We start from the raw sequence: 27,494 nt of genomic DNA, 5'->3' as shown, positions 1-27,494 counted from the left end.
GTTTACGTAGAATTCCGTAGATATCCTGAGTGGGACCCTTATTATATTTCTCAAACTTCCATGCAACCATTCTTAGAAAAAGGAGGAAAAGTTTATAAACTATTTTCTGAAAGAGAGAAAGAGAAAAAGAGAGAGAGAGAGTGAGTGACTGTCACGTGAGTTTCTCCACCCTCATCTGGTCCCACACTCCCGGGTCCCTCCCGCCTATCATGCGATCAGGACTCCGGGTCAGGCACTCAGGATCCGACCTGCAAAAATGAATGAAACATATATGGGAAAAGAACACTACCGGGTCGGTCGCGTGCGAGTTCCTGTGCTTAGTTAGTAGACACAGGGCTGTATGAAATGACTGTTGCATCTTATGGGAAACCAAAAAATTTTGAGGGTGTAGAAGTTATATTGCATGGCCTTACGTCTAGGTTTAGGAGCCGCACGCAACTAGGTAGCATTCTCTTTCCGAACATATATCTGCACAAGCATTTGGGCCAATGGGTGAGCCTGCCTGAATATCTACCTAAGGGCAGAGGCATCATCTCACAGTGCCCAGTGAGAGAGTGTAGGAAACACCATCAAGTAAAGATCTTTTTCCGTATATATATTATAAGTGTCAATCCATTAGTCCAATCCGGATTTGGTAGGCTGAATGATTTAGGGCTGATAATAAGCCAAACTGAATTGGTTTTTGGTTTCGGCCTGATTTGGACGATTTGTTATCGTGTTGAAAATAATGATTTGGGAAAAGTTTTCCTTTAGTATGGTGAAGGAACTGCACAACCATCAATGGTTGTCAAATTTAGTCATTCTATTTGTAAATGGTCGATAATACTCTTTACTATTCCCCTATACCTTATAGACACCATCCAAAAACCTCAATCCATGGCTGAAGGAAACTAGATCCATAACAGTTTTGTGTCAATTTTGTCAAATTTTTATTGATTTCGGTCGGTCTAGTTCGATTTTGATTTCTCATTCAGTTTGGTGCAAGCGAACTAGTCGTTTCTCCATGTAGAAGAGTTGATCTGAACTCTATTCTTAAGCAAGGGATTCACAAACAATCGAATAGATACAGGAGAGAGGGTCTCACAGATTTTTGAGAAAAGAGTGTCAAAAAAGAGAGAAAATGTGAGAGAAACGCATACTACCGACACAGTATACATAGTTTTTTTAGATGGGATAATTTTATGAGTCCCAGACGTTTGTGGGGTGGGGATATGAGAAAATGCGTTTGGATCCTCTTTTATACTACTTTTATCACCTATAACTGGAATAGAATTGGAATTCCTTAACCCAGATCCCAATTTCATCCGATTTGTTAAAAATGTACGATAACCAAGTCCAACCAGCCGATTCTTTGCGGATTCAAATTGGAATCGGATCAGAATCCATGGAGAATAATCCAAACAACAAATCAGCCCTTCTCTCTTATTACTCAATTTTTCAAGCTGAATTATTTATTTCCCAATTTATTAGCAAATTATTTGCATGAAAGCACATGAATATTATCCAAATTTGAGAGATTGCTTCAGATTCGAGTGAGATTTTTCAAATTCAAATTTTTTATTAGCAAAATGTTCATGAACTAGGCAACCTCTACTTCCATTTTTTTTTTCAAACCAGCCTTCTTTGCAGAAACAAAGTAAGAGAAGACTTACTTAGAGAAGGCTCCATGGTTACTAGAAATATTTTGTGATGACTTTGATACAAACTAGGATTATATATAACTCAAGATTAGAACAGAAGCATACACAAAATCATAACTTCCTTTATAAATATAAAAGATAAAGAAAAATATACTATAACAGATACAGATATCTGAATTTGGTTTGGTGAATGATGATCCAGAGGCTTCTATTTGTACCTTCATTGCAGTGAAATAGCTCCTTCAGGCTCATGTCGACACTAGATGCATATTCTCTTCAATTAGTCTTGTAAATTGGAAACCAATTATAGGGAGCAGGTGCTTGCACTTGAACATTCAATCTGAATTAAACCTGCATCCTGCACCACAAACTTTCATGTACATAACAATGCTTGGGCATTGGCAAAAGGGGAGTCACTAGCAGATTAATTGATCCAGCAAAGCATCACTATGTTCAAACTTCCACGTCATTTATTAAGACCTTCACACATGTGCAAAATGGAATGGTTGCCGCAGGCAGAGTTGCTCCACGGCATCATCAGCTAGAACCCTGACTGGATGCAACTTGATCTCGTAAAGCTTTGGCCATAGTTTCCCTGTCACTGAATAAAATCAAATCGTAATTATTCATTCCCAAAAAAAATCAAATCGTAATTTTATGAAAAGATCCAATTTAAGTGATAAGAATGATCCATTTAGTCCAAAGTTCCCCACCCCCCCTCCCAGGGTCCAGGTTGGGATTTCTCTTATCAAACAATATTTGATATTGTTTACCCAACTAAACTCAACTCAATTAAGCCTTTTCCCCAACTGATCTTAATCATTGCAGAAGAAACCAGGATTTTAACATACATGGGTTGCTGTAGATCACATTGAAGATCTTACCAAATATACGGTTCTTTTCTCCATCCCAGGCAATTCCATTCAGAACATCAATAGCCTGGAAAGTATCAATGAGTTGGGCAAGGTGAGAGAAACAAAAACTGATAAATGTTGTGTGCAGCAATTGCACAAGAATTATAGTATTGTAGCTTCACATGAATAATTAAAATCCCTGTTGAAGGTTTTATTACTTACTGCATCCCCAGCTCCCATCAAAGCTCCCCTTAAAGAAGTAAAAAATAATGAGAAAATTGAATTAACTGCTTGAAAATTTCAACCAATTGCATAGAAGGAACCATGAGTGCATTTAAGAAAAATTAGCAGTGAAACATCAAAGAAACTTGCAGACAAGGCGAAGAAGCAAACCTTAAACTGTGAAGGAGAATCCATCCAAGAACAGTTCCATCTTTGTAGGAAATTCTAGCTATGCAGTCAGTCTGCACCATGAAGGTCAATTATGCAGTTTATTCAAGGTAACTAGGAACTTCAAAATCCATGAAATGATACATATCTATTCATTTAGACAAGAAAAACCGAGCCATGAAATGATACATACGTATCATATGCAATAATGGGTTTTCCTAACATTTCAAGCAAGCAAAAGAAGCATGAAGAGGTTTAAGAGACGAGAGTTTTAAGTCTTGTCACGGCGTCTAGGTGACCAAGGCGTTGGAAGGGGCCTGGATGCAAGGCGACCAAGGCGCCCGTCTAGCCAAGGCATCGCCTAGGTGGCAACTATGCAGAAAAGTAAGGCACAACAATTTTAAGCTCCTGAAACCTAACCAAGAAAAGGCATTATGGTTTTAAGAGGCAAATTCCAAGAGTCAGATTTGTAAAAGAGATGGAGGAAACTTTTCCTGATCTGATCTTTACATATGTTTTGGAAGTCCCAAAGATTGTGTTCAACCTTACGGGGGTCATAATACAGATGTGGGATACTCAAGGCTCAGATTAGAATTTGATGCCCATAAAATAGATGGAGGATTTAGTGCCAAGCCATTGAAATAGGCAGTAAACAAGTATTTAAGAGATGCCTGATGGATGAAGTGATTTAGAATATTGGCTATAAATGATAAAGAACACCTCTTACATCTAAAGTTATGCAACTTCAATCCAGTGATCATGCAAATCCCTCATAATACAAAAAGCAAGCAGGATGTACTACTCAAAAAATAGGGCTTGCCTGCCAAACATTCGCCCACACTTCTCCATTTACATACTCCAATTCATTGAGATTATAAACTTCATGACCATTGTATCTGACAGCAGCTTTTCCTATGACTGCATAAACAGAAGCTATTCAGCTGCAGCACAATGCATGGGAAGATGCCAGAAACATCAAAATTACAAAATGAGGCAAATATACGCCAAAAGTTACCACCATTTCATGCAGAATTTGAAAAAGTTCACTCAGATATTTTATTGACAGAAGTGATTACAAGATTATTCAACAGAAAAGAAAATGTAAACACCATCTCTTGAATGCTGGCGAGACCTTTAAATGTTTGAGGATCAAGCTGGTATAAAGTTGAAGTTCCATCACTACCAAATAAGATTTTCCCATCAGTTGCCAGTCCCCAACCATCTTGCATCTGATGAGTAAATTTTCCAAGCTGCACCGAAAATACATAATCAATAGAAAGAACTACACTGACAATCAATTGGGTGCTACATAAAACATGGCAGCAGCTTACTCCAGAAACTAGAGTGTCAACAATTTTCCAAGGAGTGAAGTATAAAAAATCTACTCCTAGTTAAAATCTAGGGATCAGGTTGGTTGCATATTAAAACCTCAGTGTAAAGAATTTGAGACTCCAAATTTTGCTTAAGAGTGAGCACTTAGTGCCTACAAGCATCTGGCAAACCCGAGCCTTTTTTTTTTTTTTTTTGAGGGGGGGGGGGGGGGTTGTAAATAAATAATTTTATGTAACAAGAGAAGAAGATAACAGGGAACCCCAAGAAAAGGGGAGGAAGAGGGAAAAAAAGAAAAAATATAACTTACAAAGAACAGCCTTTAAAGAGGGGGGAGGCATGGCCTTGTAAAAGAGAAGGGGGGAAACCCCAACTACCAACAATAAACCTGTTTCTAGGGGTATCAGCATACTGAGAAGGGGAACAATAGCTTAGTTTTGACCTAAAAAATAATGGAGCTCCAGATCGGCTGAAGGGATCTAGACTTGGAGGTCCACCTCCTGAGGTTACACTCCCACCAGACATGGGAAATGGTAGCACCAAAAGCAAGCTTTCCAACCGTGTCACAACAAGATTTTTTGTCGAAGGACATATCAACCCATATCCACTCTCTATCAAAGGGCAAATATTGTCGTATTTAGGGTTAGCACTTGCCAAGAAAGCCGTTCAAAACTGCAGAGGAGAACAGACATTCGAAGAAGAGATGGTTTACATCTTTGGTAGGCTGGTGGCATTCCAACAGAGGCAACATTGAGGAGGAATTGGGATCTGTTGGCAGATGAGGAATGACTGAGATGATTTTGGGGGAAAATTATGACTTGTGTCTAATGAGACACAGCCAACTTTATTTATAATAGAAAAGAGAATATTCTAGAATGGTTACAAGAAATAATTACCCCTAGGGACAATTCTATCCTTGAACCCATATTACAACACTCCCCCCTCTAGTTGGTGCATAGATATCATACATGCCCAACTTGCACACAAGAGGATGAAACAATCAACTATTTAACCCCTTAGTAAAATCATCAGCTAACTGGTCTCAAGGCTTAACAAACGGAGTGCAAATCAGTCCATGCTCTAGTTTCTCTTTGATGAAATGGAGGTCAATCTCCACATGCTTTGTGCAATCATGTTGGATTGGGTTGCGAGCAATACTGATAGCAGGTTTGTTGTCGCAGTAAAGCATCATACGTAAAGAAATAGGAATAGCCAAGTCTTTCAATAGCCCCTGAAGCCACATTAATTCACAAATGCCATGGGACATGACGCGGAACTCAGTTTCAGCACTTGACCTGGTCACAGCTGTCTGTTTCTTACTCTGCCAAGTAACTAGGTTACCTCCAACAAAAGTACAGTAACCAGATGTAGACTGTCTATCATCAGGAGAGTTGGCCCAGTCAGAGTCTGTAAATGCTTCCACCCATAGGTGATCATGAGGCGAGAAAAGAATTGCCTTTCCTGGGGAAGATTTTAAATACCATGATATACGAGTCACAGCCTCCCAGTGTGAAGTGTAAGGGTCATGCATGCATTGACTAACCATGTTGACGGCAAAGGCAATATTTGGTCGAGTATGGGATAAATAGATGAATTTCCCAACCAACCGTTGATACTGACCTTTATTCACAGGTTCACCAGTCTTACTAGAGAGACGAATATTGGCTTCAAGAGGAGTGTCTGAAGACTTACACCCCAACATGCTAGTTTCAGATAATAAGTTCATCGTGCATTTTCGTTTAGAGAGAAAAACACCTTTGGTAGAATGGGCAACCTCGATGCCAAGAAAGTACCACAGCTGGCCAAGATCCTTGATCTCAAACTCCTGACCAAGATATGACTAGAGACGAGAAATTTTCTCAGTGTCGCTGCCAGTAACAACAATATCGTCCACATAGACAATAAGAATTGCGATCTTGGACCCATATTGCTTGATGAAGAGGGTGTGATTAGCATTGTTTTGTGTATAACCAAAGGATAGCATCGCACCATGAAATCTCCCAAACCAAGCTCGTGGTGACTGCTTCAAGCCGTACAAAGCACGTTTCAGCTTGCACACTTTTCCATGAGTCCTTTGATTAGCAAACCCAGGAGGAATATCCAGATATACCTCTTCTTCAAGTTCACCATTGAGGAATGCATTTTTCATGTCCAGTTGTTGCAATTCCCACCCAAGGTTAACAGCACAGGACAGAATCACACGGATAGTGTACATCTTCACAACTAGGGCAAATGTCTCCTGGTAGTCAAGATCATAATAGGTTTGTGTGAATCCCTTAAAGTAACCAACGTGGCCTTGTATAAGAGAAAAGCTTGCCCTTCCAAAGTTGGAGCTTTCTAGGCAAACGGTCCAAAATGGGGGAACAATGGTGGGTAACCAACCGAGAAAGGATCAAAGGGAAGCCCAAGTACTTGATCGGCAGACAGCCCAAGGAAAAGCCAGACAAATCTTTTAGAGCAGCCCTGGCCTCCCCAGAGACACCAAAAAGGAAAAACAGGGATTTGGGGAGGTTGACACGGAGACCAGACATATTTTCAAAGAGGCACAAGCAATACAAAATGAACACAATCGAAGGGGAGTCGGCTTCGAAGAGGATCATGAGGTCATCAGCGAAGGCCAAATGGGAGATCTTAAGGGACTTGCACAAGGGCATAGGAGAGATGAGGTGCTGGTCCAATCAAGAATATTATCAATCAAAGGGCATTTAGATTTTTCTATTACATCTGCATAAGTGTGCAAGGAAGAGGCACAGTGCAGAGATATTTCTATATTTAAACTGTTTGCAGGAGAAACAATGATTTGCAAACTGAGTTGCAAGTAGAAGAGAGAGTCTCCATCATGATAAATATATACCAAAGTGAGATTAAGAGTTACAACAAGCAGAGATGCATAGTACTAATAGAAATTACAGAAAACCATCAAAACATTTGACTAGTCATGATGGGAAAATATTTTTACATATGACTCTTACTATAATCTCATTTTAACTTCTTTTAAATGGGCTCCCTAATAAATAATGGATTAAAAAAAAAAAAGGGTTAAGAACAAACTTTGTTTATATTATATCGATCATATATGAAACCAGTTTTCTTCAACCAAACCACTTGGAACAACCTACAAAAGAACATGAAACTAACAAAAATTAGAAATTTCAGCAGATTCTGTAAACCATGAAAAAAATTACTACAAAAAGGACATAAACAGTGAAAGATTCTCAAAAAAGTGACAGATCTCAAGGGAATGAATAGTTTCATGACTCTGAATCAAAATGAAGGCCAAAAGAAATAAAATTGTGAGTTCATGAAAAAGCAGGAAATAATCAATTTTTGCAGATTCTATAATATATTCATAGCAAACATTAATTACAATGTCGTCATTTAGTATCAGCTATCCTATAACTTCATGCTAGCAACACACACAATGTTGCCTTAAGGTTCTGTACTGTAAGGAGGAAAGGTGCTACATAGAGGAAAATAAAAGGAAGAAGTGACATTGAGGAACCAACAAGATACATATTCAAAAGACACATGAGTAAACATCTGTTACATTTGAAATATGTTAAACTAGACCTCACATACTAAACACAATTGCAACAGAAATCAGAATCACATAACAGGCTTGTATACCCAGATTGAATCCAATAACCAGGTTTCTTTTACCCCTAATGCATGACAATTTTTTCCCCTTTCTTTCTTTCCTCTTTTTTTTTTACCTAACAGGTGGGGCATCTACAATGGCCTGAAAGATGTTCATCAAAAGCCAAGAGAAAAAGATAAAGAGGGAAAAGACAAAAAAGCAAATGTTTCCTTCCTCTATTAGGTTTCATTTCCATAATTAACAAAACCAATGAGAGAAGTAAACTGCAAGTACTGGTTGTCCATTACATACCTTTCACCAAGAAGAGTAAGACCCTCCCCAAAATAAGAAGCGCCCATCTTTTTAAGAACTTCGACCTGAAAATATTAAAAACACGAGATTTTAGCATACAACTGAACATTATGAATGGCTATCCTAATGACTGTGTTTTATTCATGTAGGAGATTGATGGGTAGTTCAGAAGGCAGAAGAAAGATTTTCAAATGGTCGTTTGACTTGGATAAATTATATATTTATATGAACAACATCAAGAGATCATCTAGTGGGATTTGGGAGAAAAAAATTCTAGTAAACATACAGATTCAATTAATGTTGTTTTGATGTAGCTGTACTAGCATTAGACTGGGGGAGGGGTAAGCACCATTTCCATTCAAAATAGGTGTACACTAAGGTTAAAAATTTATCCATTACATATTATTTTAGCTACAGAGATCAACAGATAAAAAATAAAATCACATTGTATAAGGGTGTTCTCTGCATGGGAGCGCAGGGGGCCACGTGCGCCCAGCAGCCAATGAGAGCGCACATGCTGGCACATTGGGGGAGGAAATTCAGCCATTCATGGGGGCGGGGCAGTCATTTCTGCCCCCCCAATGTGTCTAGGCATGGCCCTTGCGTCCCATGAAGGGAACTTTTCTCCATATTGTTAACATGAGATGATTATGGACGAAAAGGTCAAAGAGAGTAAAAAATTCCACTGTAGAATGATGAAAGATGATTTGAAATTTATGATCAAACAGAAAAACCACTGTAGAATGATGAAAGATGCTTTGAAATTTATGATCAAACAGTTTTGACATAACTCAGATGAAAATAGAGTATAATGAGTGCAAGTTAAGTAAAAAAATAGGACTATGAATAGAATGGTTAGATAATGGCCAAGTGATAAACTAAGACTAAGAGACTATTTTCATATTTGGTTTCAATCAAAATAAGGAGGGAGAGATTAAAAAGGATGTCACCTGTACAATCTGAACTAGGTGGATGAAGTGGAGAGAAGCTTCTGGTGTATCACGCACTCCATTAAAGCTATAGTATAAATCTTCTATGACAGCTATAAAAACATGGATGTTTTGCGGACTTTAATGTTGGGAACAAAGAAACAAGCACATTGAAAATGAGTGCAATTCAGATGAGGATATTAGTATTGATAAGAAGCAAGACTAGTGATGACAGAATCGGAAATGAATCACTCAGGAAAGGTTAGGATTAGCACCAAAAATCCAATTCAGATGCTTTGGCAGTGTGTACCACCGAGGGTATTTAAAGTATGGAAAGAGAACTTGGTCGAAACCACCGAGATATCTTGGTTTCGCAAGAAACCGAGATGAGATGTGGGTGGATTTTAAAAAGTCACTGGTTTCAACCAGTTTCGACAGGTTTAGACCTGTTTTGACCGAAACAACCCATATTTCACAAGTTTCGACACTCATGCCCATCGAAACTCGAGGAAACCGGGCTCGAAACTAGGACAGACAGTTATTTATGCCAGAAACCAGGACAGACACTTATTTATGCCTAATTTGGCATAAATAAATAAGTGTCTGTCTTGACAACTATGATTCTCAGTACACTGCGTACACTAGTAAACTTGGGTCAAAAACCACAAGTACCATTTTGAGTGTTTTTTTTTTTTTTTTCTGTGAAAATTGTTCATGCATTGTGTTTAGAATGTAAAAAATATGCTGTATACAAAAAATCAGATTAAAAAAAAGAACATTTCTGGGCCTCGAAAGCACTAGCTCGAGTTGGCTGGGAAAAAACCACAGGTTTCGACCATATCTTGGTTTATGGCTGGTCGAAACCCAAGTTTTAGAACCTTGATTAAAAGGATAAGGGAACACCAAAAATGAACTGGTTAAAATGGAGAGAAAAGAAACAAAAAGCACCAACTAAACAGCAGATATCACCTTAAAATAGAGCAGAATGAGCACAAGACTCATATAATCGACTATATATAGCGGTGGCCGGGCTTAGTGGGTTCCAAGTTGATGTTGAGTTTTATTTATGCAGTTTCCAAAATTGTCGCTTCATACAAAAGTTTACATCTTTGAATAACTCACCAAAACTTATAAATAAATTGCCCAAATGGCCAAATAATGGCATAAGATCACCGTAGGTTCCAAGTCCAAACTTTAAATCATCCACAAAGCTAAGTGGAAATATAGAAGGGGTTAATCATGGTATAGTTGAGTAACAAACTAGCAACTTCAAGCAAGAATTCGAAGGTGGTACAATGTCGGAGCATTAAAATACCCCTCCAAGATATACACCAGGCAATGCTATCTTCTTACACCTAAATAACATTATTTTTCTCATCCTATTTCACCTTATTGTTACAAAATCAGTCCTTACACAAATTGTGAAAGTTCTAAAATTCAGATCACCAACCAAACTTGCTAACTGTATCACAATGCTATTGCTTTCCAAATTTTAATCTGGCGACTTTTCAGCAAATTTGGGGTGCCATGTCAGACACCGATTTAGCAATTCATGTCTTTGTTATATAGTTCATCTTCAAAATAGGAAATGATAGCTAACAGTTGTTATATCAAAGAAAGAAACAGATAATACCTTCCAAACATATTAATGAGCCAGATAAAATTCTGAATATTAGAGTTATCCTTACCCTCCCAGTCTGGAGAACAACCTTCCTGACTGATGACTGAAATTAAAAGGAAAATGGAATGTCATGTGAGTAGTCAGGAAAAAATTAGAAAATACAAGTTTACATCTAGAAACATGAACATCATCACAGAAAATGCTAATTGTTTCTAATTCTGTAAACATTATTTCATCACTACGGGTCCAACTTAATTAAAAAAATAGAAAGGACAGAAAATCTGGCTACAATAAGAATTTGAATTATTGTATAGACTATGAATGATGAAAACAATCCTTATGTTTTGTACTAAGAATAGTGTAAGGAATCCTTAAATGGCCCTCAAAAAGAATACAAGTAACAGAAAAACATGTATAAAAGTGTGTAAAATTGAAAGGGAAAAAGAACACTGCCTGGCAGTGAGGCTTCCAAGCCCAGACACAGCCCAGTGGGAAAAAACAGCTGTGCCCCTCATGAAATGGCAAAATCCTGTTCCTGTTGATGCTTCCGCGTGCACTGTGATTGGCCCCCGCACTGGCGCAGGGGTCACGTTGCCAGGCAGAGAACCCTCCCCCAAATTGAAATAAGTTATAGCAAAACTTGTTCCAATGTCTTGAATTGAGGATGTAGCAAACTTTCATGGAACATAAATTTGAAGTTCCTTCAGGTAAGTAGGCAATATGGCCAATTGACAGAATAACTAGATTCATGTCATCAACATGTTAAAACTCCGTGTCTAATGGCACTATACCATGGCCTGTTATATTGCTCATAAGTCGTTAACAAGTATCAGATAATACAGGAAGAACCCTTATTGGGTTGGAATAACCAATGGTTGATGCGGATCCAGGTTGTAATAACCCTTATTGGGTCGCTTGTGATCCCACCCAACCAATTAAATCCATTTTTAAACAAGCAGTCACAATTTTGTAACTAAGGAAAGTTCACACTATAAGAGAAGGGACAACGTAAGTGAGGTGTAACGTAAAGGGTAAACTTGGAAGCAAGTTTCAAAAGAGGGATAAATTGCAATTTTATATTTAACATTTGAACATATGCATCAACATCCCATGCAACTGGTTCATCACTAAGAACTTTACTGAGAAAGACCTACATGACTACCTCAAACCACATGCGTCAAGACCTTGACACAGATGCTAGGTAAGTAGTCGCAACCAGAAAAGAAGTTGCTCAAGCAATGCCACCAAGACAACTCTTCGTCAATACTGATAATTTATTCCTTTTCCAAGTGATCTATATCCCATTGTTTGCTTTATGATTGGGGGTTTCGTTGCAACACGGTAGACATAGCAGTAAATGCTTTTTGACTCACAGAAGTATGACCAGAAGAAAAGAATAAACAATAATAAAAGATGGATTGAATGAAACTTGATCCTACAAAATAAGAAAATTGGCTCAAAGAAGAACCTTTACTAGGATTTGCTAACATGCTAGAACTAGAAGAAGTATCTGCTCTCTTGGCATTCGTGCTGTGAGGACAAGTTGTTCAATGTGGATGGATTTTTCAAACTGGATGTCCACGACAAGTTGTGGACTAGTATAAATGCAACAACAATACACTTTTCCTTGACTGTTGCTGGCCAGGTCATTGGGCCTTTGCACCTTTTCCCATACAATATAGGGCTCTGACTTGCCTTCTAAGTATGTGAGCAAGTAATAGTTGTAGTAGTAAATGCAAAAACCAAAATGCTTTTACGACGACTTTTGCCTGAAAAATCATGAAGATATTCTGCAGACGATAGAGTTTCTACCTAGCCTTCTAAGTATGCAAACTAAAGCAAATGAATTGAAAAATCAGCAACACTTACTGGCTAAAGCCTTCAGAGGCTAAATCAGGACATGGCATATGGTAGAAAACATAATTACTAACGGCCTAATCACAACCCATGGATTTGATAATATTTGCAGATAAAGATGTAATAGAGCAGGTGATAACCTCATTATAAAGACCAGTTGACTCATATAGAGTGTCATTTCCTCCATACAGTAGGCCCTGAAAAGTAACAGAGCATGATTTGGTTAAAAAAATGGATTAAAATATGATGCAATTTTGAATGGCATAACACCCTTTGATAATGTTTATGAAACTCCCTCAAAAACATACCCCACCCTTTCCAAACTTCATCATCTAACATGTACTAAGTTGCAAACTGTGTTGCTCTTTTATTTTTCAAACATTAATATAAACTTATATCTTAAAAAAAAAAATTACTTATAGCCTTAGACATGCAGAGGAAAATAAAACCAATAATACACAAAAAAAAAAAAAAGGATATTCTTTAACCAAGCATTGTCAACAGGTTCTCCAAAACAATTGAAAATCCACTCCAAAGTCACTCCACGGACTATAACACTTAATAAGAGCTCCAATATCAGTTACTTGTTTACCCCTCATCAGCAAATCTGCAACATTCATATCTACAGCTCTAGCTCTACTCCTTCCTATAGGACCAACCAGGGGTAGTAAAGGAATACTCACTTGTCATCCATCCTCAATGCCTTTTGGCCTGATTCTAGGCCGTAAATCATCCTTCCTGGATGAATCTTGGGGAGGAAGCTCATTTCAGTAAGATATATGAAGTATTGTTTATGCACCACACCTCCCCCCCCCCCCCCCCCAAAAGGGATTATGAAATCCTTTGGACAGATCTAAATCTCTCATACCACCAAGTTCTTCGGTTAACCAAGTGTTCACCATAGAGAGTGGAGTCTTATCAACCATATAAAAACTACAAAGAGACACGAGGCCTATTAGACAACTGGAATTATTTTCTTCGCATCCAATCTTGGCAGTAAAGAGAACTCCCGATAATTAACCGAAAAGCAAATGACCAGAACAAATTTATAGATCTCCTTAACTATCCCAACCATTAGTCTTTCACACAAACAACTTGAAACACAACCAACTACTGTAAAATAAAATTAGATAAAAGAATATTCATAAAAAGTATTTAACAATCATTTCTATTATTCAGAAAGAATAGCCTATTCCAACTGACACTGAACCAGAATCAACATTGTATCCTTCTGAAGTCCCTCATACTACCCCATCAATACTCATGGAGCCTTCAAAGACAATTGGGGGGGGGGGGGGTGTAACAATAACATTGAAATCGTCTTTGTGAACATAATCACAGCAATCACAGAAATGGATACCTGCGTGAAGGCTTTCGGATCGTGAGGATACTCATTGACAACTTCAATTAAGTAATGGGTCGAAGGGACTTCATAGAGTAATTGATTTCGACGTAATGAAAAAATTGTGACGGGAACGCATAAGACCAGGAAGAGAGGGATCACAAGGAAACTTCTTCTCCAACTGAATGAAGAAGCGGGGGACGCCATGGACAGGGACGGCGGAGAGGTCGATCTCCTAGTTCTCCTCTTCAATGAACTGCCAACCATGACGATAGCTCTTATGTGTTAGTGAAATAGCACAACATTGACGGACAGATTTCGAATTTGGGAGGAGATTTTGCAACGAGTGTCGAGATTTGAGAAGGAGAATGGGTTAATCAGCTCTCCATTCTTCGAGAAAAGGAGTTCTAGTAGAATGAGCTGTCGCATTTGTTCTGTACTCTCTGGCTGAGGGAGTCCCTTTGAATTCACTCGACCTGCGTCGTTACTTTGGCGGACATTGAAGTCATGGACTCGTGGTTTTGCCTGTTTGTTGCAAGGGGAAATACAGGGTTAGTGCGCATATAGAATTGGGGAAGAAAGGCTTTCCGTCCGGGGAAAGTGAGTGAAATCAAATCAAAATCAATACAGTTTATTCTAAATTATATTATTAAGGTTCTTTGGTATGATTTCTATTTCAATTTCTTGAGGTGATTTCGAATTCAGAATCGAAATCGAACTGTTTGGTTTGATTTTTGTACTTTTTTAATGAAATGGAAATCAAATTTAAGGGTTTTTATCAAATGCCCCCCCCCTCAAGTAGCCCATAAGTTCAAATGCACCCCTACTTTCCAAACTTTGTAACACTGTAGTCCAGTCTGTAAGTCTGGGATGTTAGACGTTAGTTTCAGGGAATCTAATGACTAAAATGCCTTTACGATAAACTTCGTGCCCGCTAGATAACCTTACTGCTGTTTTTGTTCTGGTTATGTGTTGAGAAACAGTAGAACAGTTTTTTTCTTTTCTGTGCTGAGAAACCGTATTTGACCCGCTTGGTAAACCTGTTCTGGAAAACATTTTTCTTTCTTCACTTTTTCCTCTTTTTCTTCTTCTCTTGGTTATGGGTCTTGTCTGCAATTGCAACCTGCTATTAAATTTTTTATTAATGGATCATACCTTCTGTATGTGTTTGCTTGGCGAGGTGTTGACTTGTATTTCTTCCCTTCTCCTCTTTGTCATAATTCCCTTCCTCCTTTCAATTTCTTCCCTTTTTTATTTTTTGCTTACCCATGCATCCCTGTTTTGTTCTGTTTAGGCCTAGCTTGATCTGGTTCCACAAGAGAGACACAGATCCTTCTCAATTATTCATCTTTCCATCCCAAACTCTAGGGTCTGAATCGATTCTCTTGTGTGACCCTAGCCCTTGTTTCTTACACCCTAAATCCAACCCTGCTGTCGTATATCAAACTGAAATCAAATTTGATATCTATTATACCACTAGGTATGATGTCAATGGCTTGGCTTTATTTCTGGCTTGATCTTTTGGATGAATAAATACTCTGTACTTAAGAGGGTAGTCCATTCGGATACCTACCCTGAAATTTCCCTTCGATTGGGCTTTCAGTGAGGGAGGTCTTCTCGTTTCTAGTAATGGCGAAAGCATATTGAACCGGTGATGTTGTTGAAGTTTGTAGCAACAATGAAGGTTTCTTGAGTTCCTACTTCGTCGCAAAGGTTCTCAAGTGGGAAACCCTATTAACCACGGCTTTCAGTTCACTCCAATGGATGAACACAGAAACCGTGGTTCTTAGGGTTTCTGTGAACCAAATCGCACACAGAGAGCGAGCAACAGAAAGAGAGAGAGAAGAAGAGATAGAGTGAGAGAAAGAGAGGGATAGAGTATGAGGTCGATCTTACCTCCAAGATGAGTTGCAGGTTGTACAAGGTTTCAATGGCTAGAGGCGTGAGAGGTGAGAGAGAGGTTAGAGGCATGAACAATTTATCGGACACAACTTTTAATTTTCAGCATAGAACGACAGAAAAGTCTTCCAGGGAGCATAAATTTTAATCTATGTTTCCAAAAACACTCACAAAAAACACTTCATTATCAAGCGGTTTTTGGGTGTTTTCCCGTTTCTCAGAACGGAAAAACACAAAAAACTATTTCTCGTAAGGTTATCAAGCGGGCTCCTCCATGCTTGTTGTGACCACCATTCTCGCTGCTGAAACCAAGTACTAAGAGAGGAGTTGCGACTATAGTATCTAGCCGCTACCATACAAGTAGTAACAAATAGATTTGACCCAAGAGATTCCCCCGCATAGACCCATGAAATGTTGGATTCCAATCCGATGAATATCTGCCACATTTCTTAGTATTGTGGTTATAGATGGACTTTCTATCAGAAGATTGAGAGTAATTGAGGAAATTCAGAACCTGGGCATGAAATCGAATAAATATTTTCTAAAATCAAATCAAATCAAAGAATCAGAATAACTTGAAACTTGGATTGAGCACCACACTAGACAGGATCGACTAAACCATAAAATCTGAATCAGTTTCAAAGGCCAGATTTAAAATAATAATTAAAAAAAAAAAACTCAGGTCTAAGTTACTAAGTAGACAGAAATTAGGTGATTTAAGATATTAGCAGATCTGTACATCAGATTTCCTCAAAAACCATATCGAGATCCTCTCTTAGGAGGTCTTTATAATCTCCAAAGCTTACCCAAATTTGATGGTCAGATCAAGTTACGATTGATAATCAAATTCGGGTGAAAATAATGTAAAAATAGGGAAGTCGCAGGTATTTAGATCAGTGGTTAATGGGGTTTATATCATCAGGTAAAACTCACCAATATTAGCAACTAGATCAGAGAATGAAAACTGAACAAATCAGAGATTAAAATCTAGGGTCAGGAGCGTTAATTGATGAGTGACTGAATCAGTACCTGGATCGAGCAAAACAGAGTATGATAATAGAATAAAACTAACCCTGTTTCCCAACCACAATATCAAATTCCCAAGCCCAGTTCCTGAATCCCTCTTAGCACCTCTCTAATAGTATATGTGTTAGTGAGGCAATTTGGTCATTCTACATTATCAAGGGCAGAATGGTCTAATCATATACAAAAAAGGTGAGACATTTGAACATAATGTTCTAGACTAACGGATTGGACTAGAGTGTTACAAAGTTTGAAAAGTAGGGGTGCATTTGAATTTATGGGCAATTTGAGGGGGGGCATTTGATAAAAACCCAAGTTTTTATATGCTTGCAAGCAAAGGGAACTTTTGGAATCTCCTAACTCTCGGCAAAGATCGTATGAGTGTGCAATTATGCTTTGGATGCTTTGTCATAGAATAGATCGATCCAGTTCTCTTTTTTTTCTCTAATGCACCTACTAAGCTATTGAAGTGGAGGTGTTGGGGCTATCTAGGTTAGAATAGCTCATGGCGTAACCGGAAGTAAACATTGAACGCCAAATGATTGCCCTGTTCACATAGTCGTGTGTCTCTAGGCGCAGATAGACACAGACGTGTTGGTCATTTCACGTTGAACCGTGTCTGTAGATACACGATAAAGAAATACGACTTGGTGACATTCCTTTTCCCCAAAAAAATAAGAAAAAATCAGATTTGAAGAGTATATGGACTAACTAGTGAACCAAGGTTTTAAAAAAAAATAAAAATTACGCGAATCACCATTAAGAATTGATTTGATTCCAAGGTATATAGAATCTATGTTTAATGTGGAGTTACTAAACTTAGTATCTTTCTTAGAATAGGACAACAAGTACATGTATCTTTTTTACCAATCAGATCCATTTTTTTTTTTTCCTTCTTCATGCTGAAGTAATCCTAAAGAATCCCAGTTCTTGTATTGGTAAATTTTTATTACCAAAAAGAAAAAGAGAATTGGTAATTTTTGGTATTTTCGGCTTCTCAGTTCTCACAGATAAAAACTGCCAAAAAACGTTATGAATCCCATTCAAAGTGTGATTTCCTTTCGCAGCGTCAGATCGGAATCAAGATAATGGAAGAACATTCTAGATCGCTATAGCTGGAAGAACCTTCTCGATTCTTGAAAGAGAGAAACGAAGAAGAAGATTACCCAAATTAAACGAAAAAAAAAGGAAAGAGCGCCATGGAAGACTCTAGAGACGTGGAATCAGGAATTCGAAATAAGGCACACTCACTCACCTCGCTAACTTACCGGAATAGAAGAACCTAGAAATTCTGATCCTGAATGTATAAATAGCCTATTAGTCTTCTCGCGTCCTTCAGTTCAGTATCTTTAAATCTTCCAATAGCGAGCGTGAAAAGCCAGAGTTTCTATTTCGTGAATCAATTCTTTCTAATTCGAAGGTTGATCGACAGCGATGGCAGATGTTCAGATGCGAGATGCAGAAACCTTTGCCTTCCAGGCTGAGATCAATCAGCTTCTCAGTCTTATTATTAATACCTTCTACAGCAACAAGGAGATCTTCCTTCGGGAACTCATCAGCAATTCCTCTGATGTGAGTATACTTCTCAATTTCTACAATGAATATTTGTCCATAAGTTTGCTTGGTTGGTTTTTATTTGCTTCTTTGTGTTGTATATGTTTTCGTCGTTGGAATGAATAGGCGTTGGACAAGATTAGGTTCGAGAGTTTGACAGACAAGAGCAAGCTTGAAGCGCAGCCAGAGCTTTTCATTAGGCTTGTTCCTGATAAGGTTAATAAGACATTATCGATCATCGACAGTGGTATTGGGATGACCAAAGCTGGTAAGTAATATCGTTTTGTTTCTTTTTTTCCTTTTCAGAGTTCTCATGGTTAATTCTCTGTAATGAAGAAGGCATTGTCGGTTTAACAAATAATTCTTTTATTCCCCTGTATAGATTTAGTGAACAATTTGGGAACAATCGCGAGGTCTGGGACCAAAGAGTTCATGGAGGCTCTACAAGCTGGGGCGGATGTGAGCATGATTGGTCAATTTGGTGTGGGTTTTTACTCGGCCTATCTCGTTGCGGAGAAGGTCATTGTGACAACAAAGCACAACGACGACGAGCAATACATCTGGGAGTCACAAGCCGGTGGGTCGTTTACCGTTACCAGGGATGTGAGTGGAGATCACCTTGGTAGGGGAACAAAGATCACACTCTACATGAAGGAAGACCAGGTTTGTGATACAAGATTCTAATTTCATTAGTTTATGAAGGATTATATTATCGTGGTGCTTCTGTTGTGATTTGTAACGAAATTGATTTCTTTTGCAGTTGGAGTACTTGGAAGAGAGAAGATTGAAAGATCTTGTGAAGAAGCACTCTGAATTTATTAGTTATCCTATCTATCTCTGGACCGAGAAGACCACTGAGAAGGAAGTGAGCGATGACGAAGATGATGAGACCAAGAAAGAAGAGGAAGGTGATATCGAGGAAGTAGATGAGGAAAAAGAAAAGAAATCCAAGAAAAAGAAGGTGAAAGAGGTGTCCCACGAGTGGGAGGTTATTAACAAGCAGAAACCCATCTGGCTGCGCAAGCCAGAGGAGATCACGAAAGACGAGTATGCTTCGTTTTACAAGAGCTTGACCAATGACTGGGAGGAGCATCTCGCTGTGAAGCACTTCTCTGTCGAAGGGCAGCTGGAATTTAAGGCTATACTCTTTGTGCCAAAGAGGGCTCCATTCGATCTGTTTGACACGAAGAAGAAGATGAACAACATCAAGCTCTATGTCCGAAGGGTTTTCATCATGGACAACTGCGAGGAGCTGATTCCGGATTACCTTGGTTTTGTTAAGGGCGTTGTCGACTCGGACGACCTTCCCCTTAACATCTCACGTGAAATGCTTCAACAGAACAAGATTCTCAAGGTAATCAGGAAGAATCTTGTGAAGAAGTGTATTGAGATGTTCACTGAAATTTCCGAGAACAAGGAGGATTATGCAAAATTCTATGAGGCATTCGCGAAGAATTTGAAGCTGGGCATCCATGAAGACAGTCAGAACAGGTCGAAGCTGTCTGATCTGCTCCGGTATCACTCTACTAAGAGTGGTGATGAGATGACGAGCCTGAAGGACTACGTCACAAGGATGAAGGAAGGTCAGAAGGACATCTACTACATAACCGGTGAGAGCAAGAAGGCCGTCGAGAACTCACCGTTCCTGGAGCGGCTAAAAAAGAAAGGCTATGAAGTTCTCTTTATGGTTGATGCAATCGATGAGTATGCCGTGGGTCAGTTGAAGGAGTATGACGGGAAGAAGCTTGTTTCTGCTACCAAAGAAGGCCTTAAGCTGGAGGATGAGAGCGAGGAAGAGAAGAAGAAAAAGGAGGAAAAGAAGAAATCCTTTGAGAGCCTGTGCAAGACTATCAAGGATATACTCGGAGACAAAGTTGAGAAGGTGGTGGTCTCTGACAGAGTTGTTGATTCTCCCTGTTGCTTGGTGACCGGAGAGTATGGATGGACAGCCAACATGGAGAGGATCATGAAGGCGCAGGCTCTGAGGGACAGCAGCATGGGTTCTTACATGTCCAGCAAGAAGACCATGGAGATCAACCCTGACAATGGTATTATGGAGGAGCTGCGAAAGAGAGCTGAAGCCGACAAGAATGACAAGTCTGTGAAGGACTTGGTTCTGTTACTCTTTGAAACTGCCCTCCTCACCTCTGGTTTCAGTCTGGAGGACCCCAACACCTTTGCTGCCAGAATTCACAGGATGTTGAAGCTGGGTTTGAGCATTGACGAGTCTGAAACAGTTGGCGATGATGAAGAAATGCCTGCTCTGGAGGAAGATGTAAACGAAGAAAGCAAGATGGAGGAAGTCGACTAGGTTCTCTTTTAGGACATTTTGAGATATATGGGTGCTTGGAAGAAAATTTCCTTATGGTGTGTCTCTGTTTTTAGTTTCTTGCGTCTAGCTTAGGATTTTTTGTTCTGGGGTCTTTTGTAGATGGTTACTGTGTCACCCTTTAATACTTTACTAAAGATCAATCAATTTTCTTTAGTTTTCTTCTCAATCTTACTTTGTTGGTCTTTAAAAAAGCAGTTTTTCTTTTCGATTTGTGGAATATATGATCCAAGGGCAGATGCGTCCCTTCCAGATCCTTCTCATTACTAATAGAGAAGCATTGATTTGATCCCAATCTTACGGTAAATCTGTCGTGTGTTACATTTTTTCCTAGGCTTGCATTCTACTAAAACATGTTCGAAAGGTTTATGGGAAGAACGAAACAGAAAGCGGTAGAAGACTAGACGTAGAACAGTCCAGAGCGGCCTGGACGAGATCACGAGACCTTCCCTCCATATTCCAGAAACTCCCACCCCACCGAAAGGAAAATACCAGAAACTCTTTGAATCTCTCTTATATGTATATATATGAAAGTCCTCTTCCCTTATCCGCCGCGCATACTGCGGTTCGAGATTAAACGGCGTTCTATTCTAATCTTTATAAAAAAAAAAAATTTTTAAAAAACTATCAATTCCCAATTCAGGTGGAAAATTCTCTTCGTCTTTGATTTTCCTTACAGAAGGTGTCATCTACAATGGCGGATGCTCACATGGGAGAAACAGAGATCTTCGCCTTCCAGGCCGAGATCAATCAGCTTCTCAGTCTTATCATTAACACCTTTTACAGCAACAAGGAGATCTTCCTTCGAGAACTCATCAGCAATGCTTCCGACGTAACTTTGACCTCTGTTTGCAAATTAGTTCGAAGTTCTCTTCTTCTTTTCTTCCTTAAATTCGAGTTTGTTTCTGAAACTAAAATTTCGGTGCAGGCCTTGGATAAGATTCGGTTCGAAAGTCTGACTGACAAGAGCAAGCTTGATCCGCAACTAGAATTATTCATCAGGATAGTTCCTGGTAAGGTAAACAAAACGCTTTCTATCATCGACAGCGGCATTGGGATGACCAAAGCAGGTGATGAATTTTTGGCTTGTACTATGCTCTTGTATTATTTTTTCTCTCTTAGTTTCTCCAAATTTTCCATATTTCTGAGTTCGCTTTTCTTAATTTGAGTTTTTCTGACTAAAATTAATGCCATCCAAAGATTTGGTGAACAATCTGGGGACAATTGCAAAGTCTGGAACTAAGGAATTCATGGAGGCACTATAGGCAGGAGCGGACGTGAGCATGATTGGTCAGTTCGGTGTTGGGTTCTATTCGGCTTTCCTTGTTGCTGATAAAGTTGTCGTCACTACGAAACACAATGATGATGATCAGTACGTTTGGGAGTCTCAGGGAGGTGGTTCCTTCGTTGTGAGGAAAGATGTATATGGGGAACCACTCGGGAGAGGAACGAAAGTCACTCTTTACCTCAAGGAAGACCAGGTATAGCCTTATTAGATACCTTCTTTATACTAATGCCATTCTATTCAAGTTATTGTGTAATTTGGTTTGATTCTTCGAGATGTAAAGAAATGGCATTTTACACAGTTGGAATACTTGGAAGAGAGAAAATTGAAGGAGCTCGTGAAGAAGCATTCCGAGTTCATCAGTTATCCTATTTATTTATCTCTGGACAGAGAAGGCAATAGAGAAGGAGATTAGTGATGATAGAGATGAGGAGGAAACCAAGAAAGGTGACGTTGAGGATGTTGATGAAGAAAAGGAGGAAAAGTCCAAGAAGAAGAAGGTTAAGGAGGTGCTTCACGAGTGGGAGCTCATCAAGAAGCAGAGACCCATCTGGCTCCGCAAGCCAGAGGAGGTCACTAAGGAAGAATATGCATCTTTCTATAAGAGCCTGACCAATGACTGGGAAGACCCCCTAGCTGTAAAGCACTTCGCCGTTGAAGGGCAGCTCGAATTCAAGTCCATTCTATTCGTTCCCAAGAGGGCTCCCTTCGATATCTTTGACACGAGGAAGAAGATGAATAACATTAGACTCTATGTTCGTAGGGTCTTTATCACTGATGACACTGATGACTGTGAAGATCTCATTCCAGAGTACCTAAGTTTCGTGAAGGGTGTCGTTGATTCTGACGATCTGCCACTCAACATCTCCCGTGAAATGCTTCAACAGAACAAGATTCTGAAGGTGATCAGGAAGAACCTTGTGAAGAAATGCATTGAAATGTTCTTCGAGATTGCTGAGAAGAAAGAGGACTATGCTAAATTCTCTGAGGCTTTTTCTAAGAACATTAAGCTGGGCATCCACGAAGATAGCCAGAACAGGGCGAAGTTGGCGGATCTGTTACGTTACTACTCTACCAAGAGCGGTAATGAGATGACCAGTTTGAAGGACTATGTCACCAGGATGAAGGAAGGCCAGAAGTATATCTACTACATTACTGGTGAGAGCAAGAAGGCTGTTGAGAATTCTCCGTTCCTGGAACGGCTCAAGAAGAAAGGCTATGAAGTACTTTTTATGGTGGATGCCATCGATGAGTATGTAGTCGGGCAATTGAAGGAGTATGATGGGAAGAAGCTTGTTTCGGCAACTAAAGAGGGGCTGCAGCTGGACGATGATACAGAGGAAGAGAGGCAAAAAAAGGAGGAGAAGAAGAAGTCTTTTGAGAATCTGTGCCAGACGATCAAGGAAATACTTGGTGATAAAGTGGAGAAGGTGGTTGTTTCCGACAAGGTTGTCTACTCACCGTGCTGCTTGGTGACTGGCGAGTATGGTTGGACAGCTAACATGGAGAGAATCATGAAAGCTCAAGCTTTGAGGGACAACAACATGAGCTCTTATATGTCCAGCAAGAAAACCATGGAGATAAACCCAGATCATCCCATCATTGAGGAGCTGCGGAAGAGAGCCGAAGCTGATAAGAATGACAAGTCAGTCAAGGATCTTGTATTGTTGCTCTACGAGAGTGCCCTCCTGACCTCTGGTTTCAGCCTCGATGATCCTAACACCTTCGCTGAAAGGATTCACAGGATGTTGAAGTTGGGTCTTAACATCGATGAGGAAGAGGCTGGTGGAGAGGAAGAAGACATGCCCGCGTTGGAGGAAGAAAGCCATGAGGAGAGCAAAATGGAGGAAGTCGATTGAGGTCCCTGATTAGAGCGAAGAGCTAAGAGGCTGGTTCAGTGTTTTGCATAGGCGGGCATAGAATTAGACTTAGTTCAGAGTTTTTTTTTTCTTACTAGTTCATGTTCATCAAACACTGTTTAATCTGTATCTTGGGTTTCATGTCTATAACTTTTTCTGTTCAATCTGTACCTTGGGTTTCATGTACATAAGTTTTTCTGTTCAATCTGTATCTTGGATTTCATGTTCGTAACTTTTTTTTGACTATGCAGTCAACTCATAAGCATCCTCATAACCATGAGTTTGGATTTGCCGGCATTGGTGGCCCTTCTCTTGATAGGTCACTTCTATGTGAACGTTATCATTTTCTACAGAAAGGTTATGTATTGAAAATTTAATATCTTGGATCTTAATCGTCTCTCCCAATCTTTAATCAGAGGTTTTAAATAGATTAGTTTGTCAAATTGTAACCCAATGTTTGAGTGCTTGATCCTCCGTTTAATCTGAAAATTGAAGTGTCTTCCTCTGTTTCCCCGGAAGCAAAAGTTACTGACCTCACCTTCACCTGCTGCAGGTTACATGGTAGTAGTAATCCTATAAAGCATAAAAACTTGCTTGTGACGTTGTAAATTACACATTGTGGTGTTGGTTGTTTGGCAAGCTTCTTACAGTGCCTAGAACATCCAGCCATGGTCATGGTTTCAGAATTGGATCTGAATTAGTAAAATCAGAGGATTTGAATTTGGAATTAGTAGAACATATAGCCATAGTCATGGTTTCGGAATTGGATCTGAATTAGTAGAATCAGCGGATTTGAATTTGGAATTGGTTCTTAGAACTCTCTTTTGAATCTATCATGTATATACACTGGATCTTTTGACCATTTTTTTCTTTTATTTTTAGGGAAATTTTCATCGCCATCCCGCTCAAATGGACCAATGTTGCCAATATTTCACTTTGGCTCAAAAGCTAACGGAAAAAACTTTTTTATCTGTTAATTAATGATGTCAGCATGTCAGTTTTTTTTAAAAGATTATTTTGCCCTTCCCCTTAAAACAACTAAACCTAATCGTGTATTCTTCTTCCTCATTCGACTTCTCATCTGTGCAACTGGCCCCGCTGGCCATCTCTCACCTCTGCACCCTTGCACACACTCACTTGGGGGTGGATCTTCCAAGCCCCAACTTGCGAACCAGATCTACAATTCCTTTGTCCGCCTGAATCAATTTCGGAAATCTATTGTTAAATTAATACTTATTTGCTGAAGTTTCCTTGACCGGGATTCAATAGAGTTGGGGGTTACTAACCTTCGCTTGAAGTTTCAAAGTCACTGGCGTTGAATCGAGAGAACTCCTTCATTAGAGCTCTATTTCCTCTGTTTTTCGTTTTATGCTGCGATATGGGTAATATTTTTACCAAGTCGTTGGGGTTTCCTTGCTGTGATAAGGTTTGAATCCCCATTTCCTTCATCTCTCTCTTTCCTTTGATTTTCCATTCTTCCATTTCTCTTTACCCCATTCCAAGTATTTTTTTCTTCTTAGTTTGTCTTTCTGTCCATGGATTATGCAACTCCATTTGGGTGTTGTTTTTGCTCAAATCCCAAACCCCTTCTTCGTCTCTCTCTCTCGCATGTTGTTTTGTTCAAAAAATCTTGGTTGGAAGCCAAGATTTTGGTGCTTAGTGGGTTGCTCGTCTACTCTTAAGGAGGGTTTAAGACCTGCAACTAATCCTGGCAATAATCACAGGTTCAGATCTGATTTTCCTATGGACCTCATAAACCAGGTGGTCTTTCAGCCCTAGATTCAACAGCCTGAATTGTCCTAGGGTGTATGACTACTACACTAATTCTCAAATCGAAAGATAAAAGGTAGAAGAGAGATCGATGAAAAAACCTAGCTCCTCTTACAAACTCCTCCTGCAAGCGAGCGAAGAGGTCGCTGATGAAAAAACCTAGCTCCTCTTTGCCGGAGTCGGAACAGTGTTGAGAGAGAACGATGGCATTCGATTGGCGGAGGACATCGGATTTGAGGAGTGTTGCGTCAAGAAATCGTCGAGCGGTCCTGCGAGTGTCGTCACCTGCAAGTGGACCAAGGGGTCAACAGAGAGAACCGGTGTGGTTCCGGCCTAGGGCTCTCTGATGTCAAAGTTAGATCTCCTGAGCAAATAGATGAATAGTAATTATTCAATATAAGTTTTTTATCTCCCCTTGAAGGTGGTGTATTTTTCCTTTTATAGTAGTGTATGGCGGTGTGGAGAGTCCCAGAGTGTGCCGTTGAGTGGATAGAGGCCCTGGGTAGTAGGGCTCTATCCTGATTGGTCATCTCCCCACGGGAGGGAGTGTCCTGGTGATATCAAGATCCTTGGCGGATAGATATTCGCATGTGGTGATAACGTCATTGGTGCTTGAATCCATCTGAGTGACGTGACTTCTAAGCGGTGGCCTAGAGTCCTGGTGGTGACATGAGTCTGTAGTGACACGATTGGGTCATAGATGAGCGGCCTTGGTGTCTGTGTACATCACGTCTGCGTCCACGATCCCGCGCCTGGGTGTGAGGCCATGCCTGGGTGAGGCCGCGCTCGGGTGAGGCCACGCCTGGGTGAGACCACGCCTAGGTGAGGCCGGCGCCTGGGTGAGGCCGCCCCTGGGTGAGGCCGGCGCCTGGGTGAGGCCGCGCCTAGGTGAGAGGCTGCGCCTAGGTGTGAGGCCACGCCTAGGTGAGGTTGCGCCTGGGTGCAGGCCACGCCCCGGTGGGACCCCCGGTTGGTTCTCCTTGGTTCTGGAGAGGGTCGCTTTGTGACATGTGGCAACCGCTGACTGGTTCGGTGAATCTTGGATGTATCAAGGAGCAAGTCGAGGTCGTGGAGGATGGAAGAGAGGGAGGCAGAGGCCATATCAAGGTCGCTCTACGGAGGAGCTTGCTGCCAGTTTATGAGGAAGGGTCATGGCAGAGGTCGGAGAGGGAGTTTTTGGGCCAGATTTGGAGGGGAGAGGGATGGAGTCGGAATTGGAGCCGGCGAGGGAGGGGGAGGGAGACAGGTGCCATGGTAGCCAGAGACGGAGAAGAAAAGGAGAGGGAGACGGAGAAGGCTGGTTTTTTTTTAATGTTTTTAGTCAAAGGGTAATTTAGTCATTTTACTTCCATTCAGTTAACTCTCAGTTATTTCCATTAGTTTTTGGGTCCAAAGTGATGTATTGACCTTTAGTGGACTAACATTAAAATATGAGTTTTTTACAATTATCATCCCAAAAACTTTCATATCTACTATTACCCCCTCAAAAACTTTCAAACAATTGTTACCCTCCTCTGTTGCATACTAATTACTAAGTGACCCCCACCGTTACAGATCTGTAACGAAGGGGGTTAGTAGTGATACTGTGCCGTTGTCACAATTTTTAAGATGAAAATGCCCTTTTGGGGTGGTAATTGTAAAAACCTCATCACCGTCCCTTCTCCTCCTCTTCCTTCTCCTTCTTCTTCTTCTTCCTCCTCTGCAACCCCAACCGAATTTGACTGAACATTCATCCTTCCTAGTCCCTACATCTGCTTCGAATCTTCTCCAAGAAGGAAAAACCCACAACAAAGCATTTCTCATCTCGATCTAATTATAATTTTTTCACAAATTCAGAGCAACCGACGTTCTTCGCACTCTTCTGCTATGATGAATAGAAATCAAAGAAGAGCAAGAACAGGAAAGCAGAGCTCTTTTCACGATG

At 40.0% G+C, this 27,494-nt stretch overlaps 2 protein-coding genes and 1 pseudogene across 2 annotated transcripts; 2 read left to right on the top strand and 1 right to left on the bottom strand.

Annotated features, from left to right (window-relative positions):
• Nucleotides 1-1,838: 1,838 nt before the first annotated feature.
• Nucleotides 1,839-14,277, bottom strand: LOC122663619 (glutaminyl-peptide cyclotransferase). The gene is made up of 11 exons (XM_043859220.1): nt 13,870-14,277; nt 12,650-12,706; nt 10,720-10,755; nt 8,103-8,167; nt 7,265-7,328; nt 4,017-4,134; nt 3,705-3,802; nt 2,888-2,958; nt 2,717-2,744; nt 2,525-2,579; nt 1,839-2,241 (listed from the first exon to the last, which is right to left on the bottom strand). Exons 1-11 carry the CDS (start codon nt 14,116-14,118, stop codon nt 2,123-2,125), a joined length of 960 nt encoding a protein of 319 aa, XP_043715155.1. The 5' UTR covers nt 14,119-14,277; the 3' UTR covers nt 1,839-2,122.
• Nucleotides 14,278-18,158: 3,881 nt separating this feature from the next.
• On the top strand, nt 18,159-20,670 carry LOC122663599 (heat shock protein 83). Its single transcript, XM_043859197.1, has 4 exons — nt 18,159-18,345; nt 18,454-18,595; nt 18,710-18,990; nt 19,088-20,670. The coding sequence occupies exons 1-4, from the start codon at nt 18,208-18,210 to the stop codon at nt 20,636-20,638; spliced, it is 2,112 nt and encodes a 703-aa protein (XP_043715132.1). The 5' UTR covers nt 18,159-18,207; the 3' UTR covers nt 20,639-20,670.
• Nucleotides 20,671-21,350: 680 nt separating this feature from the next.
• Nucleotides 21,351-23,874, top strand: LOC122663598 (annotated as a pseudogene).
• Nucleotides 23,875-27,494: the final 3,620 nt, after the last annotated feature.

The sequence above is a fragment of the Telopea speciosissima genome, chromosome 6, assembly GCF_018873765.1.
Source record: "Telopea speciosissima isolate NSW1024214 ecotype Mountain lineage chromosome 6, Tspe_v1, whole genome shotgun sequence".
Classification (NCBI taxonomy): domain Eukaryota; kingdom Viridiplantae; phylum Streptophyta; class Magnoliopsida; order Proteales; family Proteaceae; genus Telopea; species Telopea speciosissima.
This window is presented reverse-complemented; position numbering and strand designations above follow the sequence as displayed.